Source organism: Symphalangus syndactylus, chromosome 17 (assembly GCF_028878055.3).
Source record: "Symphalangus syndactylus isolate Jambi chromosome 17, NHGRI_mSymSyn1-v2.1_pri, whole genome shotgun sequence".
Lineage (NCBI taxonomy): Eukaryota > Metazoa > Chordata > Mammalia > Primates > Hylobatidae > Symphalangus > Symphalangus syndactylus.
In genome coordinates this window covers 16,782,761-16,795,608 of record NC_072439.2, presented here as the reverse complement: position 1 = coordinate 16,795,608, position 12,848 = coordinate 16,782,761, and the positions used below count along the sequence as shown (strand labels likewise).

Sequence of the window (12,848 nt, the reverse complement as noted above, 5' to 3'; positions counted from 1 at the left end):
ATAAAGATACCAACCCTGTGGGCCGGGCACGGTGGCTCATGCCTGTAATCCCAGCACTTTGCAAGGCCGAGGCGGGCGGATCACGAGGTCAGGAGATCGAGACCATCCTGGCTAACACACTGAAACCCCATCTCTTCTAAAAATATAAAAAATTAGCCGGGTGTGGTGGCGGGCGCCTGTAGTCCCAGCCACTCGGGAGGCTAAGGCAGGAGAATGGCATGAACCCAGGAGGTGGAGCTTGGAGTGAGCGGAGAGCTCGCCACTGTACTCCAGCCTGGGCAACAGAGCGAGACTCTGTCTCAAAAAAAAAGATGATACCAACGTTGTGGCAGTAATTTTTAAGGACTGGCTGAGATCAGGGATGCAAAGTGCTCATTCAAGACAGCCTTCTGGCTGAGCACGGTGGCTCAGGCCTGTAATCTCAGCACTTTGGGAGGCTGAGGTGAGCAGTTCACCTGAGGTCAAGAGTTCAAGACCAGCCTGGCCAACATGGTAAAACCCCGTCTCTACTGAAAACACAAAAATTAGCTGTGCATGGTGGTGCGTGCGTGTAATCCCAGATACTCAGGAGGCTGAGGCAGGAGAATCACTTGAACCAGGGAGGCAGAGGTTGTAGTGAGCCGAGACCACACCACAGCACTCTAGCCTGGATGACAGAGCAAGACTCTGTCTCAAAAAAACAAAACAAAGAAACAAACAAAACAGCCTCTGACACTGGCCATAGCTGAAGCCTAGGGTGGGGACGTGCTGTCACAGAATAATTTTTCTGAGCCTCAAGCATGAAGCTAAGAGACCTTTTTGAAGGGCCAGGCCAGTGTCTTACCTGCCCCAGGCCCTTGTCACTTTCTGCCGTCGTGGTGTTCCCACCAGGTACCCCAGGCCTTGCTGGGCAAAGGAGGCACACAGCTGAGAAGAGGCAGGTTCTAGCTCTGTCATTTCCTTTCTGAGTGACCTTGGACATGTCCTTTTCTGAACCTCAGTTTCCCCACCTGTAAGATGAAGACATTAAGAGTATTCAGGACAGGTGTGTTGGCTCACGCCTGTAATCCCAGCACCTTGGGTGGTGGAGGCGGGCAGATCACTGGAGGTCAAGAGTTTGAGACCAGCCTGGCCAACATGGTGAAACCCCATCTCTACTAAAAATACAAAAAGTAGCCAGGCGTGGTGGCACGTGCCTGTAGTCCCAGCTACTCGGGAGACTGATCCAGGAGAATCACTTGAACCTGGGAGGCAGAGGCTCCAGTGAGCCGAGATTCCACCCCTGCACTCTAGCCTGGACAACAGAGCAAGACTCCATCTCAAAAAAATAAAAAGAGTTTGACACCAGCCTGGGCAACATTTCAAGACCCTATCTCTACAAAAAATATTTTTTAAATTAGCCGGGCATTGTGGTGCATGCCTATAGTCCCAGCTACTTGGGATGCTGAGGTGGGAGAATTGCTTGAGCCCAGGAGTTCCAGGCTACAGCAAACTATGATCACACCACTGCACTCCAGCTTCGGTGACAGAACAAGAGCCTGTCTCTTTAAAAAAAAAAAAAAAAAAAAAAAAAGCATCTGCTTGCAGCCCGTCTGCATATGTTAAGCCCTTCGCTGAAGCTTGGCATCTGGCCACAGCATCATGCTTGGGAGCTGTGCTGGAGGTGGCAGTGGTGGCCTGATGGCTTCTTCTCCCCCATCACGTGATAGGCAGTATGGCATGGTGGTCACACAGCACAGGCTCCAGAGCCAAGGCCCTGCCACTTTCTGGCTGTGCAATCCTGGGGCAAGTGACCAAACCCCTCCAGGCCTCAACCTCCTCGTCTGGAAGGTGGGCGCTATAACCAGGCTTCATGGCGTTGTGAAAATGGATGTAATATGTATGCATAAAGCACTTAGAACACTGCCTGCTAAGGGGTAAGTGTCCTGAAAGTGATCCAAATTAAATATTAATAGCCCTTTATGATCTGCAGAGGCTCCCAGGCATGGGCATCTTTCAGCCCTTTTAGGAGAATGCCACAGCAGAGGACTCTGTCCCAAAGGAGTCCTGGTCACCCCCCACGCTCAATTCATTCCTACCTGTTTTCTGCCTCCCTTCGTTTTTTTTTATTGTTGTTTGTTTGTTTTTTGAGACAAGGTCTCAGTCACCCAGGATGGAGTGCAGTGGTGCAGTCACAGCTTACTGCAGCCTCAACCTCCCGGGCTCAAGCAATCCTCCTGCTTCAGCCTCCCGAGTAGCTGGGACCACAGGCATGTACCACCACACCTGGCTAATTTTTGTATTTGTTGTAGAGACAGAGTCTCTACAGGCTGGTCTCAAACTCGCGGGCTCAAGCGATCTTCCCCCCTCGGCCTCCCAAAGTGCTGGGATTATAGACATAAGCTACCACGCCTGGCCTATTGCAGTTTTTTATTCAGTTGGAAAGAGCTCCCCCTGGTCTGCCAAGCCATGGATTTATCTTATTTTTCACAGCTTTGGTAGGGCCTCTCATAAAAGGCCCGTAAAGAGAAAGCCAGCAGATAAATCCATGAATGGCCTTGAGGAGTGTATCTCTTTGGACAACAGGCATGGCTGGGGGAGGGGAGAGACGAGAAGGCAGGAGAGGCAGTAGGGGCTCCTTCCCCTTGAATGAATCTCATATTTACATACTGCTCTCTGGCTCTGGGCCAGGCATGTGGTAAGCATTTTACAGATTTTTTTTTTTTTTTTTTTTTTTGAGACGGAGTCTTGCTCTGCCGCCCAGGCTGGAGTGCAGTGGTGCAATCTGGGCTCACTGCAACCTCCGCCTCCTAGGTTCAAGTGATCCTCCTGCCTCAGCCTCCCGAGTAGCTGGGATTACAGGCGTCCGCTACCACACCCAGCTAATTTTTGTATATATATATATTTTTTAGTAGAGATGGGATTTCGCCATGTTGGCCAGGCTGGTCTGTATCTCCTGACCTCAGGTGATCTGCCCACCTCAGCCTCCCAAAGTGCTGGAATTACAAGCGTGAGCCACCACACCCGGCCACATTTTTACAGATGTTAACTCACTTGTACCCTGGCAGCAAGCATGTGAAGTGGGTCCTGTAATCCCTTTCACAGATAAGGAGACTGAGGCCCCAGTGGCTGACTCACTTACCTACCTCCCTCTTACCTGACTTAAAGAATAAACTTCCTTTTTTTTTTTTTTGAAACAGAATCTCGCCCTGTCACCCAGGCTGGAGTGCAGTGGTGTGATCTCAACTCACTGCAACCTCCACCTCCTGAGAGTTTAAGTGATTCTCATGCCTCAGCCTCCCAAGTAGCTAGGACTACAGGCAGCCACCACCACACCCAGCTAATTTTTGTATTTTTAGTGGAGATGGGGTTTCACCATGTGAGCCAGGCTGGTCTCGAACTCCTGACCTCAGGCAATCTGCCTGTCTCGGCCTCCCAAAGTGCTGGGGTTACAAGTGTGAGCCACTGTGCCTGGCCAGATAATAAACTTTCTCTGCAAGTTTTCCTCTGAATGAAAAGTTACGTAGCTTAAAATTTTTTTTTTTTTTTTTTTTTTTTTGTAGAGGCAGGCTGGTTGTTCAGGCTGGTCTTGAACTCCTGGGTTCAAGCGATCCTCCTCCCTCGGCCTCCCAAAGTGTTTGGATTACAGGTGTGCACCACCATGCTCAGGTCATTTTTTATTTTTTTGTAGAGATGAGGTCTCCCTATGTTGCCCAGGCTGTTCTTGAACTCCTGGGCTCAAGCGATCCTCCCGTCTTGGCCTCCACGCCTGGCCAAGAATTTTTTTTTTTTTTTTTTTGAGACGGAGTCTCGCTCTGTCGCCCAGGCTGGAGTGCAGTGGCGCAATCTCGGCTCACTGCAAGCTCCGCCTCCCGGGTTCACGCCATTCTCCTGCCTCAGCCTCTCTGAGTAGCTGGGACTACAGGCGCCCGCCACCACGCCCGGCTAATTTTTTTTGTATTTTTAGTAGAGACGGGGTTTCACCGTGGTCTCGATCTCCTGACCTCGTGATCCGCCCGCCTCGGCCTCCCAAAGTGCTGGGATTACAAGCGTGAGCCACCGCGCCCGGCCGAATTTTTTTTTTTTAATTGCAGCATCCGTATGATGTTCCCATTTTATGACGGGGAACTGAGGTCAGGAGAAAGGAATGGGGTTTTGCCTACCTCGTCAAGGGCTGGGACTCAGAGCTTCTGTCACTTCTATCAAAGGGGCTGGGACAGAGATTGTGTGTGTGTGTGTGTGTGTGTGTGTGTGTGTGTGTGTGTGTGTAATAGGTGGGGGGTGGGGCAGACCCCCTCCTCCAGTAACCCTATCCCTGCAGGAGCTGCGGGAGCGAGTCCTCAGAGGGAAGTACCGGGTCCCTTTCTACATGTCAACAGACTGTGAGAGCATCCTGCGGAGATTTTTGGTGCTGAACCCAGCTAAACGCTGTACTCTCGAGGTGAGCCCAGCTTCACAGCCAGCGGGGGCCCTTCTCGTCTCCTGACTCCCCTAAACTCTGCCTGCCCCCACCCACAAAAGCCTTCTTGACACACTTTTCCTCTCCCGTGCCCACCGAAGATCTGCTGCTGGTGAGTGGGGGTAGACAGGCCGTCCAGGGAAAAGCTCCCAGGCCTGTCCTGACGCCACCCCCCCAACAGGCTCACCCACTCCCTGCCTTGCCAGTAATTAGCTAATGAGCTCCTAGGATGATTACAGGGTGCCAAGGACCCAGATGATGCGGAGGAGGGAGGGTGGCATCAGGAGGCTCCGGCAGGGGACGCGGGGGAGAGAGAGGCCCAGGAGGCGCTATCTCTTAGGAAGCCCGCAATTCTGGGTGTTAGTCCTCGGAGGTTTGGGGCAGGGCCGGTAGCCCCACCTGGGGGCCCCTGGGAGGTGGGAAGCTGTATGATTTCGGGTTCCTTCTGACACCTGTCTTCCGCCTTCCCTGCTCCCGATGCCTGCAGCAAATCATGAAAGACAAATGGATCAACATCGGCTATGAGGGTGAGGAGTTGAAGCCATACACAGAGCCCGAGGAGGACTTCGGGGACACCAAGAGAATCGGTGAGGGTCAGGGAGAGCCATCCTGTCACCCAGGATGGAGTGCAATGGCGCAATCTCGGCTCACTGCAACCTCCGCCTCCCAGAATCAAGAGATTCTTGTGCCTCAGCCTCCCAAGTAGCTGAGACCACAGGTGCCTGCTGCCATGCCCTGCTAATTTTTGTTATTTTTAGTAGAGACAGGGTTTTGCCATGTTGGCCATGCTGGTCTCAAACTCCTGACCTCGGGTGATCTGCCTGCCTTAGCTTCCCAAATTGCGGGGATCACAGGTGTGAGCCACTGTACCTGGCCCATGTTCGCTTTGATATTAAGACATAAAAAGAGACCAGGCGAGGTGGCTCATGCCTGTAATCCCAGCGCTTTGGGAGGTCGAGGTAGGAGAATCACTTGAGCCCAGGAGTTGGAGACCAGCCTGGCCAACATAGGGAGACCCTGTCTGTACAAAAAAATAAAAATAAAAAATTAGCCAGTTGTGGTGGTGTGCACCTGTAGTCTCAGCTACTCAGCAAGCTGAGGTAGGAGGATCCCTTGAGCCCATCGATTTGAGACTGCAGTGAGCTATGATCATGCCACTGTACTCCAGGCAACAGAGTGAGACCGTGTCTCAAAAAAAGAAAAAAGGGCCAGGCACAGTGGCTCACGCCTATAATGTCAGCACTTTGGGAGGCTGAGGCTGACAGATCACCTGAGGTCAGGAGTTCGAGACCAGCCTGGCCAACATGATAAAACCTCGTCTCTACCAAGAATACAAAAATTAGACGAGTGTGGTGGCGGGCACCCGTAATCCCAGCTCCTCTGGAGGCTGAGGCATGAGAGTTGCTTGAATCCGGGAGGCAGAGGTTACAGTGAGTTGAGATTGTGCCACTGTACTCCACCCTGGGCGACGAGCAAAATTCCATCTAAAATAATAATAATTATGGTTTTTACCATTAAATGGCAAAAACCAGAATTACTTTTGCATCAACCTAATTGTATTAATAGGTTGAACACAACAAAAAGTTGAACCATATGAAATTGCCATTTCATTGGTTTAAAATTGTCAGTACCACCAATTTTGTATGGTTTAACCTAATAGTGATAATTTATTCTGCCACAAAACTAAAATGAATAGAGTAGGCAGCCTTCAGGCACAGTTGGATCCAGGTGCTCAGAGACAGTTGTTGGGAATGTTTTCTGTGGTAGCTTTTTCCCAGGCTGCTCTCCAGGAGGCAAGGAGATCTGGGTCACATGCCTTCAATGAACCAGTCAGTGTGGCTTTGGGTGTAGAACACACTAATTAGCCAGACCTGGGTTATCCACCTGCCTTAGGGTTGGAGCAGGGGAGCCATCCACGTGATCTGAGCGGAAAGAATGTTCTTTCAAAGGAAATCAACATGCTGTTGGGAAGGGAAGATGGGTACTGGACAGGTCAAAGAGCAGACACCGCTGAATGACACAGAAATGGGTGGGAGTGGGCCAGGTGCGGTGGCTCATGCCTGTAATCCCAGCACTTTGGGAGGCCCAGGTGGGTGGATTGCTTGTGCCCAGGAGTTTCAGACCAGCCTGGACAACATGGCAAAACCCTATCTCTACTAAAAATACAAAAACCGAGGTGGGAGGATCAGCGGAGCCTGGGGAGGCCGAGGCTGCAGTGAGCTGTGATCGTGCCACTGCACTCCAGCCTGGCTGACAGAGTGACACCCTGTCTCAAAAATAAAGAGAAATGGATGGAAGTTAAAGTTTCTGGGAGTCTGAAACTTCTCTCCATCCCCCCTTCCCAGAGGTGATGGTGGGTATGGGCTACACACGGGAAGAAATCAAAGAGGCCTTGACCAGCCAGAAGTACAACGAAGTGACCGCCACCTACCTCCTGCTGGGCAGGAAGACTGAGGTCAGGGGGCGCCAGGGGCCCTTGGGAACGCGTGATGCCTGGGTGGAGGGACTTCGGGTGCAGAAGAGCCTCATCTGTCATCCTCTCGCAGGAGGGTGGGGACCGGGGCGCCCCAGGGCTGGCCCTGGCACGGGTGCGGGCGCCCAGCGACACCACCAATGGAACAAGTTCCAGCAAAGGCACCAGCCACAGCAAAGGGCAGCGGAGTTCTTCTTCCACCTACCACCGCCAGCGCAGGCATAGCGATTTCTGTGAGTATCAGCCCCACGCCCTCACATGCCCTCCTCCTCCCCAAGGCCCAGACTTAGAGTTACGTCAGGGTTCTCTGATTGGCAAGCAACAGAAACCCACTGGAGCTAACCTCAGAGAGGGAGGAATGTCTTATAAAGACACAGGGCATTGCATGGAACTTGGAGGCAGGAATGCACAGCCAGGCTCAGGAAGGGATTAAAACCGGAAAAGCAGCCAGACCCAGAGCAGACACTCTCTGTCTTGCTTCCTCTCTGCTTGTGTGGTTTTTCCTTTGTTTCTTACTTACCTCATCCTATCTTTCTTCCTGATCTCCCAGCTCCCCGATTTTTTTTTTTTTTTTTTGAGATGGAGTCTCACTGTGTCCTCCAGGCTGTAGTGCAGTGGTGTGATCTCGGCCCACTGCAACCTCTGCCGCCCAGGTTCAAGCGATTCTTCTGCCTCAGCCTCCCGAGTAGCTGGGATTACAGGCGCCTGCCATAACGCCCGGCTAATTTTTGTATTTTCAGTAGAGACGGGGTTTCATCATGTTGGCCAAGCTGGTCTTGAACTCCTGACCTCGAGATCCACCCTCGGCCTCCCAAAGTGCTGGGATTACAGGTGTGAGCCACTGCGGTTCTCCTCCCTCACCCTCCCAAGTAGCTGGGATTACAGGCACCTGCCACCACACCTGGCTAATTTTTGTATTTTTTTTTTTTTTTTTTTTTTTTTTGAGACAGAGTCTCGCTCTGTCGCCCGGGCTGGAGTGCAGTGGCGCAATCTCGGCTCACTGCAAGCTCCGCCTCCCGGGTTCATGCCATTCTCCTGCCTCAGCCTCCGAGTAGCTGGGACTACAGGCGCCCGCCACCGCGCCCGGCTAATTTTTTGTATTTTTTAGTAGAGACGGGGTTTCACCGTGTTGGCCAGGCTGCTCTTGTACTCTTGACCTCGTGATCCGCCCACCTCAGCCTCCCAAAGTCCTGGGATTACAGGCGTGAGCCACCACACCCAGCCCCCGATTTCTTACCTTAGAGACCAGTCCAAATGGTAACTGGAATCTCTTTGGTCCAGGATGAAGCTGTGATGTCAGAGTCCAGTTTGAATTAATCCACTGTAACTGGGGCACAGGAGGACACATTGTACAAAGTGGCTGCTGAGAGTCTGCCCTCTGGCTTTGCCTCCACACCGAAGTGAAGGAGGCTCTTCCTAGTGGAAGAGGGCTGGGCAGACAGCTGATTATACCCCACATTCTGCAACTGACAGACATCTCATCTGCTGCAGAAAATGAATAGAGAGTCTGAGTTTAAATCTGGGCCGGGCACGGTGGCTCACGTCTGTAATCCCTCTGGGAGGCTGAGGTGGGCGGATCACCTGAGGCTGGGAGTTTGAGGCCGGCCTGGCCAACATGGTGAAACCCTGTCTCTACTAAAAATACAAAATTAGCTGGGCGTGTTGGTGCGTGCCTATAATCCCAGCTACTCAGGAGGCTGAAGCAGGAGAATTGCTTGAAACTGGGAGGCGGAGGTTGCAGTGAGCCGAGATCATGCCATTGCACTCCAGCCTAGGCAACAGAGAGACCTCGTCTCAAAAAAATTTAAAAAAGAAAAAAAAAATGGATACACACCACCATCAGCACCCATTAGGCAAGGAAACTTCCAAGAGGTCCCTTCACCCACACACTTATCAAATTTTAACCCTCTCTGCTATTTTTTTTAACGGCTTTATTAAGGTTAAAATTCATGTGCTCGCTTCGGCAGCACATATACTGAAAAAAAGGTTAAAATTCATATACCAAACAACGTGCACATTTCAGGCCGAGCATGGTGGCTCACACCTGTAATTCCAGCACTTTGGGAGGCTGAGGGCAGGAGGATTGCTTGAGCCCAGGAGTTTAGACCAGCCTAGGCAAAAAAGCAAGACCCCGTCTCTACAAAAAAATTAAAAATTGGCCAGGCGTGGTGGCTCACTCCTGTAATCCCAGCACTTTAGGAGGCCGAGGCGGGCGGATCATGAGGTCAGGAGTTCAAGACCAGCCTGGCCAAGATGGTGAAACCCTGTATCTACTAAAAATACAGAAAAAGCCAGGCGTGGTGGCGGGCGCCTGTAATCCCAGCTACTCGGGAGGCTGAGGCAGAGAATTGCTTGAACCTGGGAGGTGGAGGTTGCAGTGCACCGAGATCGCGCCACTGCACTCCAGCCTGGGCCACAGAGTGAGACTCCGTCCCCCCCCCAAAAAAAATTAAAAATTAGGTGTGGTAGTACACGCCTGTGGTCCCAGCTACTTGGGAGGCTGAGGTAGGGAGACTTCTTGAACCCAGAAGATCGAGGTCGTGGTGAGCCGTGATCGCGCGCCACTGCACTCCAGCCTGGGCGACAGAGCGAGACCTCATCTCAAAAAATAAAAAGTGCACAATTCAGTGGCTTTAATATATTTACAGAGTTGTACATCTATCATGAGGACCAATTTCAGAACATTTTCATTACCCCGAAAAGAAAATTCACAACCTTTAGCAATCAACTTCCAGGCTGAGCATGGTGGCTCATGCCTGTAATCCTAGCACTTTGGGAGGCTGAGGCAGGGAGATCATCTGAGTGCAGGAGTTCGAGACCACTGGGCAACATGGCGAAACCCCATCTCCACTATAAAATACAAAAATTAGCTGGGCGTAGTGGCAGGTGTCTGTAACCCTAGCTACTCAGGAGGCTGAGGCAGGAGAATTGCTTGAACCTGGGAGGCGGAGGTTGCAGTGAGCCAAGATTGCGCCACTGCACTCTAGCCTGGGCGTTAAGAGTGAGACTTCTTCTCAAAAAAAAAAAAAAAAAAAAAAAAAATCAACTTTCAGTCCCCCTTCCACCCTCAGCTACTAATCTACTTTCTGTGTCGATGCATTTGGCTATTCTAGACATTTCAGGTAAATGGAATTAGACGATGTGTGGCCTTCAGTGACTGGCTTCTTTTCATTTAGCAGAAAGTTTTCAAGGTTCATCCATGATACGCATATCAGCACTTCATTCCTTTTCATTGCCAAGTAATATTCCATTGCATAGATAGACCACATTTTGTTTATCCATTCGTGAACACGTGGATTGCCTCCACTTTTTGGCTGTTGTGAATGATGCTGCTGTGAACATTTGTACCCATGTTTTTGTGTGGCTGTGTTTTGCCATCATTTCTCTTGGCTACATATCTGAGAGTGGAATTGCTGAGTCATCTGGTAACCCTGTGTTTAATAATAGTTTGAGGAACTTCCAGAGTGTTTTCCACCTCTGTTCGTTTTCCAGCCCCGCTTGTCTACAGGGGTGAAGTTCTTACTCTGGGACAGGTACCAGACTGTCTGCTTGTCTGATCTTTTTTTTCTCTCTCTTACATATCTGACCTTATTTTTTTTTAGATCTCTCAGCTCCTAGATTTCTTACTTTTTCGTTTTTTGAGACAGAGTCTCGCTCTGTTGCCCAGGCTGGAGTGCAGTGGCACGTTGCTGGCTCGCTGAAACCTCAGTCTCCCAGGTTCAACCGATTCTCCTGCCTCAGGCCCCCGAGCTGGGATTACAAGCGCGGGCCACCTCGCCTAGCTAATTTTGTATTTTTAGTAGAGACAGGGTTTCACCATGTTGGCCTGGCTGGTCTTGAACTCCTGACCTGAGGTGATCTACCCGCCTCGGCCTCCCAAAGTGCTGGGATTGCAGGCGTGAGCCACTGTGCTCGGCCGCTCCTAGATTTCTTTTCTTTTCTTTTCTTTTTTTTTTTTTTTTTTTGGAGACAAAGTCTCGCTCTGTCTCCCAGGCTGGAGTGCAGTGGCGCAATCTTGGCTCACTACAAGCTCCACCTCCCAGGTTTATGCCATTCTCCTGCCTCAGCCTCCTGAGTAGCTGGGACTACAGGTGTCCGCCACCATGCCCAGCTAATTTTTTGTATTTTTAGTAGAGATGGGGTTTCACTGTGTTAGCCAGGATGGTCTTGATCTGCTGACCTCATGGTCCCCCTGCTTTGGCCTCCCAAAGTGCTGGGATTACAGGCGTGAGCCACCGCGCCCGGCCCGCTCCTAGACTTCTTACATCTCAGTTTTAGAATCCAGCCCAGGGCTGAGTGCAGTGGCTCACGCCTGTAATCCCAGCACTTCGGGAGGCTGAATTGGGTGGATCACTTGAGCTCTCAAGTTCGACACCAGCCTGGGCAACATGATGAAACCTCATCTCTACAGAAAAATACAGAAATTAGGCCGGGCGCCGTGGCTCTTGCCTTGTAATCCCAGCACTTTGGGAGGCCGAGCTGGGTGGATCACCTGAGGTCAGCAGTTTGAGACCAGCCTGACCAACATGGTGAAACCCTGTCTCTACTAAAAATATCAAAATTAGCTGGGTGTGGTGGTGGGCGCCTGTAATCTCAGCTACTTGGGAGGCTGAGGCAGGAGAATTGCTGGAACCTGGGAAGCGGAGGTTGCAGTGAGCTGAGATTGTGCCATTGCACTTCAGCCCAGGCAACAACAGCGAGACTCTGTCTCAAAAACAAAACAAAACAATTAACTGGGCATGGTGGTGTGCACCTGTAATCCCAGCTACTTGAGAGACTGAGGTGGGACGATGGTTTGAGCCTGGGAGGCCGAGGTTGCAATGAGTCCAGATCGTGCCACTGCACTCCAGCCTGGGTGATAGAGCCAGACCGCCGTGTCTTAAAAAAAAAAAAAAAAAAAATCCAGCCCAAGTGTTAGCTAGAGTCTCCTTGGTCCACTCATCAGGATCAGGATGGAGCTCTGATATCGAGTCCAGCTGGGATTAGTCCGCTGTAATGGGGGCACAGGAGGACACATTGCACAAAGTGGCTGCTGAGAGCCTGCGCTCTGGCCTCCCCTCCACACTGAAGTGAGGGAGGAGAGAGGTGTCAGGGAAGCTGAGACCCAGCACGAGCCCCACATGGAAAGTGGCGCTTCTGCCCTACCCCTACCATTGCTGGAGGTCAAACCATTCCCTGCCCCTGCGTCTTGTCTTCCCCACCTGTAAAATGACAGGGTGTGCTCAGAAAGTTCCTAAGGAGCTTGTGACTTTGGTATCATATGGTTAGAACATGGTAACCTTCAGAACTCCCCACACTGAGACCTGAGTTCCAGGGATTCTCAGGGAGAGGGATTGCTGGCAGGTGCCAGGTATCTGTCATTGTCATTGTAGAGCTCTCAGCTTGTGGTTCTGGGACTTTTCAGCATGTATCGCTCCTGAGGATGTAACAAGCAGACCTTCTGCCTCTTTCAAGTTTGAGATCACTTTTCACCCCCGGGTTCTAAAACAGTAGATTCCTAAGATGTTCGAAGGGACCAGAATTATTTTGTGTTGCTTTTGAAATTGTTCATACAGTTATATCCTTGAAAATGTGTTAGTTTGGAAAGGATAGACAGTGAAAAAGTCTTCATCCAACACATATCCCTAGCTCCCAGTTTCTCAAATACAGCGACTGTTATGGTTTTTTTTGTTGTTTTTGTTTTTGTTTTGTTTTTTGACGGAGTCTCACACTATTGCCAGGCTGGAGTGCAAAGGTGTGATCTCTGCTCACTGCAACCTCTGTCTCCCAGGTTCAAGCGATTCTCCTGCCTCAGCCTCCCAAGTAGCTGGGATTACAGGCGCACACCACCACGCCCAGCTAATTTTTGTATTTTTAGTAGAGACGGGGTTTCACCATGTTAGCCAGGCTGGTCTCGATCTCCTGACCTCATGATCTGCCCGCCTTGGCCTCCCAAAGTGCTGGGATTACAGGCGTGAG

At 51.0% G+C, this 12,848-nt stretch overlaps 1 protein-coding gene across 2 annotated transcripts in view; it reads left to right on the top strand.

Moving 5' to 3' along the window:
• MARK4 (microtubule affinity regulating kinase 4) overlaps positions 1-12,848 on the top strand; it is a 53,919-nt gene that overhangs the window by 22,746 nt on the left and 18,325 nt on the right. For both annotated transcript variants that reach the window (XM_055251133.2, XM_055251135.2), the window contains exons 9-12: positions 4,280-4,399; positions 4,905-5,004; positions 6,763-6,872; positions 6,964-7,123. In XM_055251133.2, coding sequence (XP_055107108.1) covers positions 4,280-4,399; positions 4,905-5,004; positions 6,763-6,872; positions 6,964-7,123 — 490 coding nt within the window. The remainder of the gene's footprint in view (positions 1-4,279; positions 4,400-4,904; positions 5,005-6,762; positions 6,873-6,963; positions 7,124-12,848) is intronic.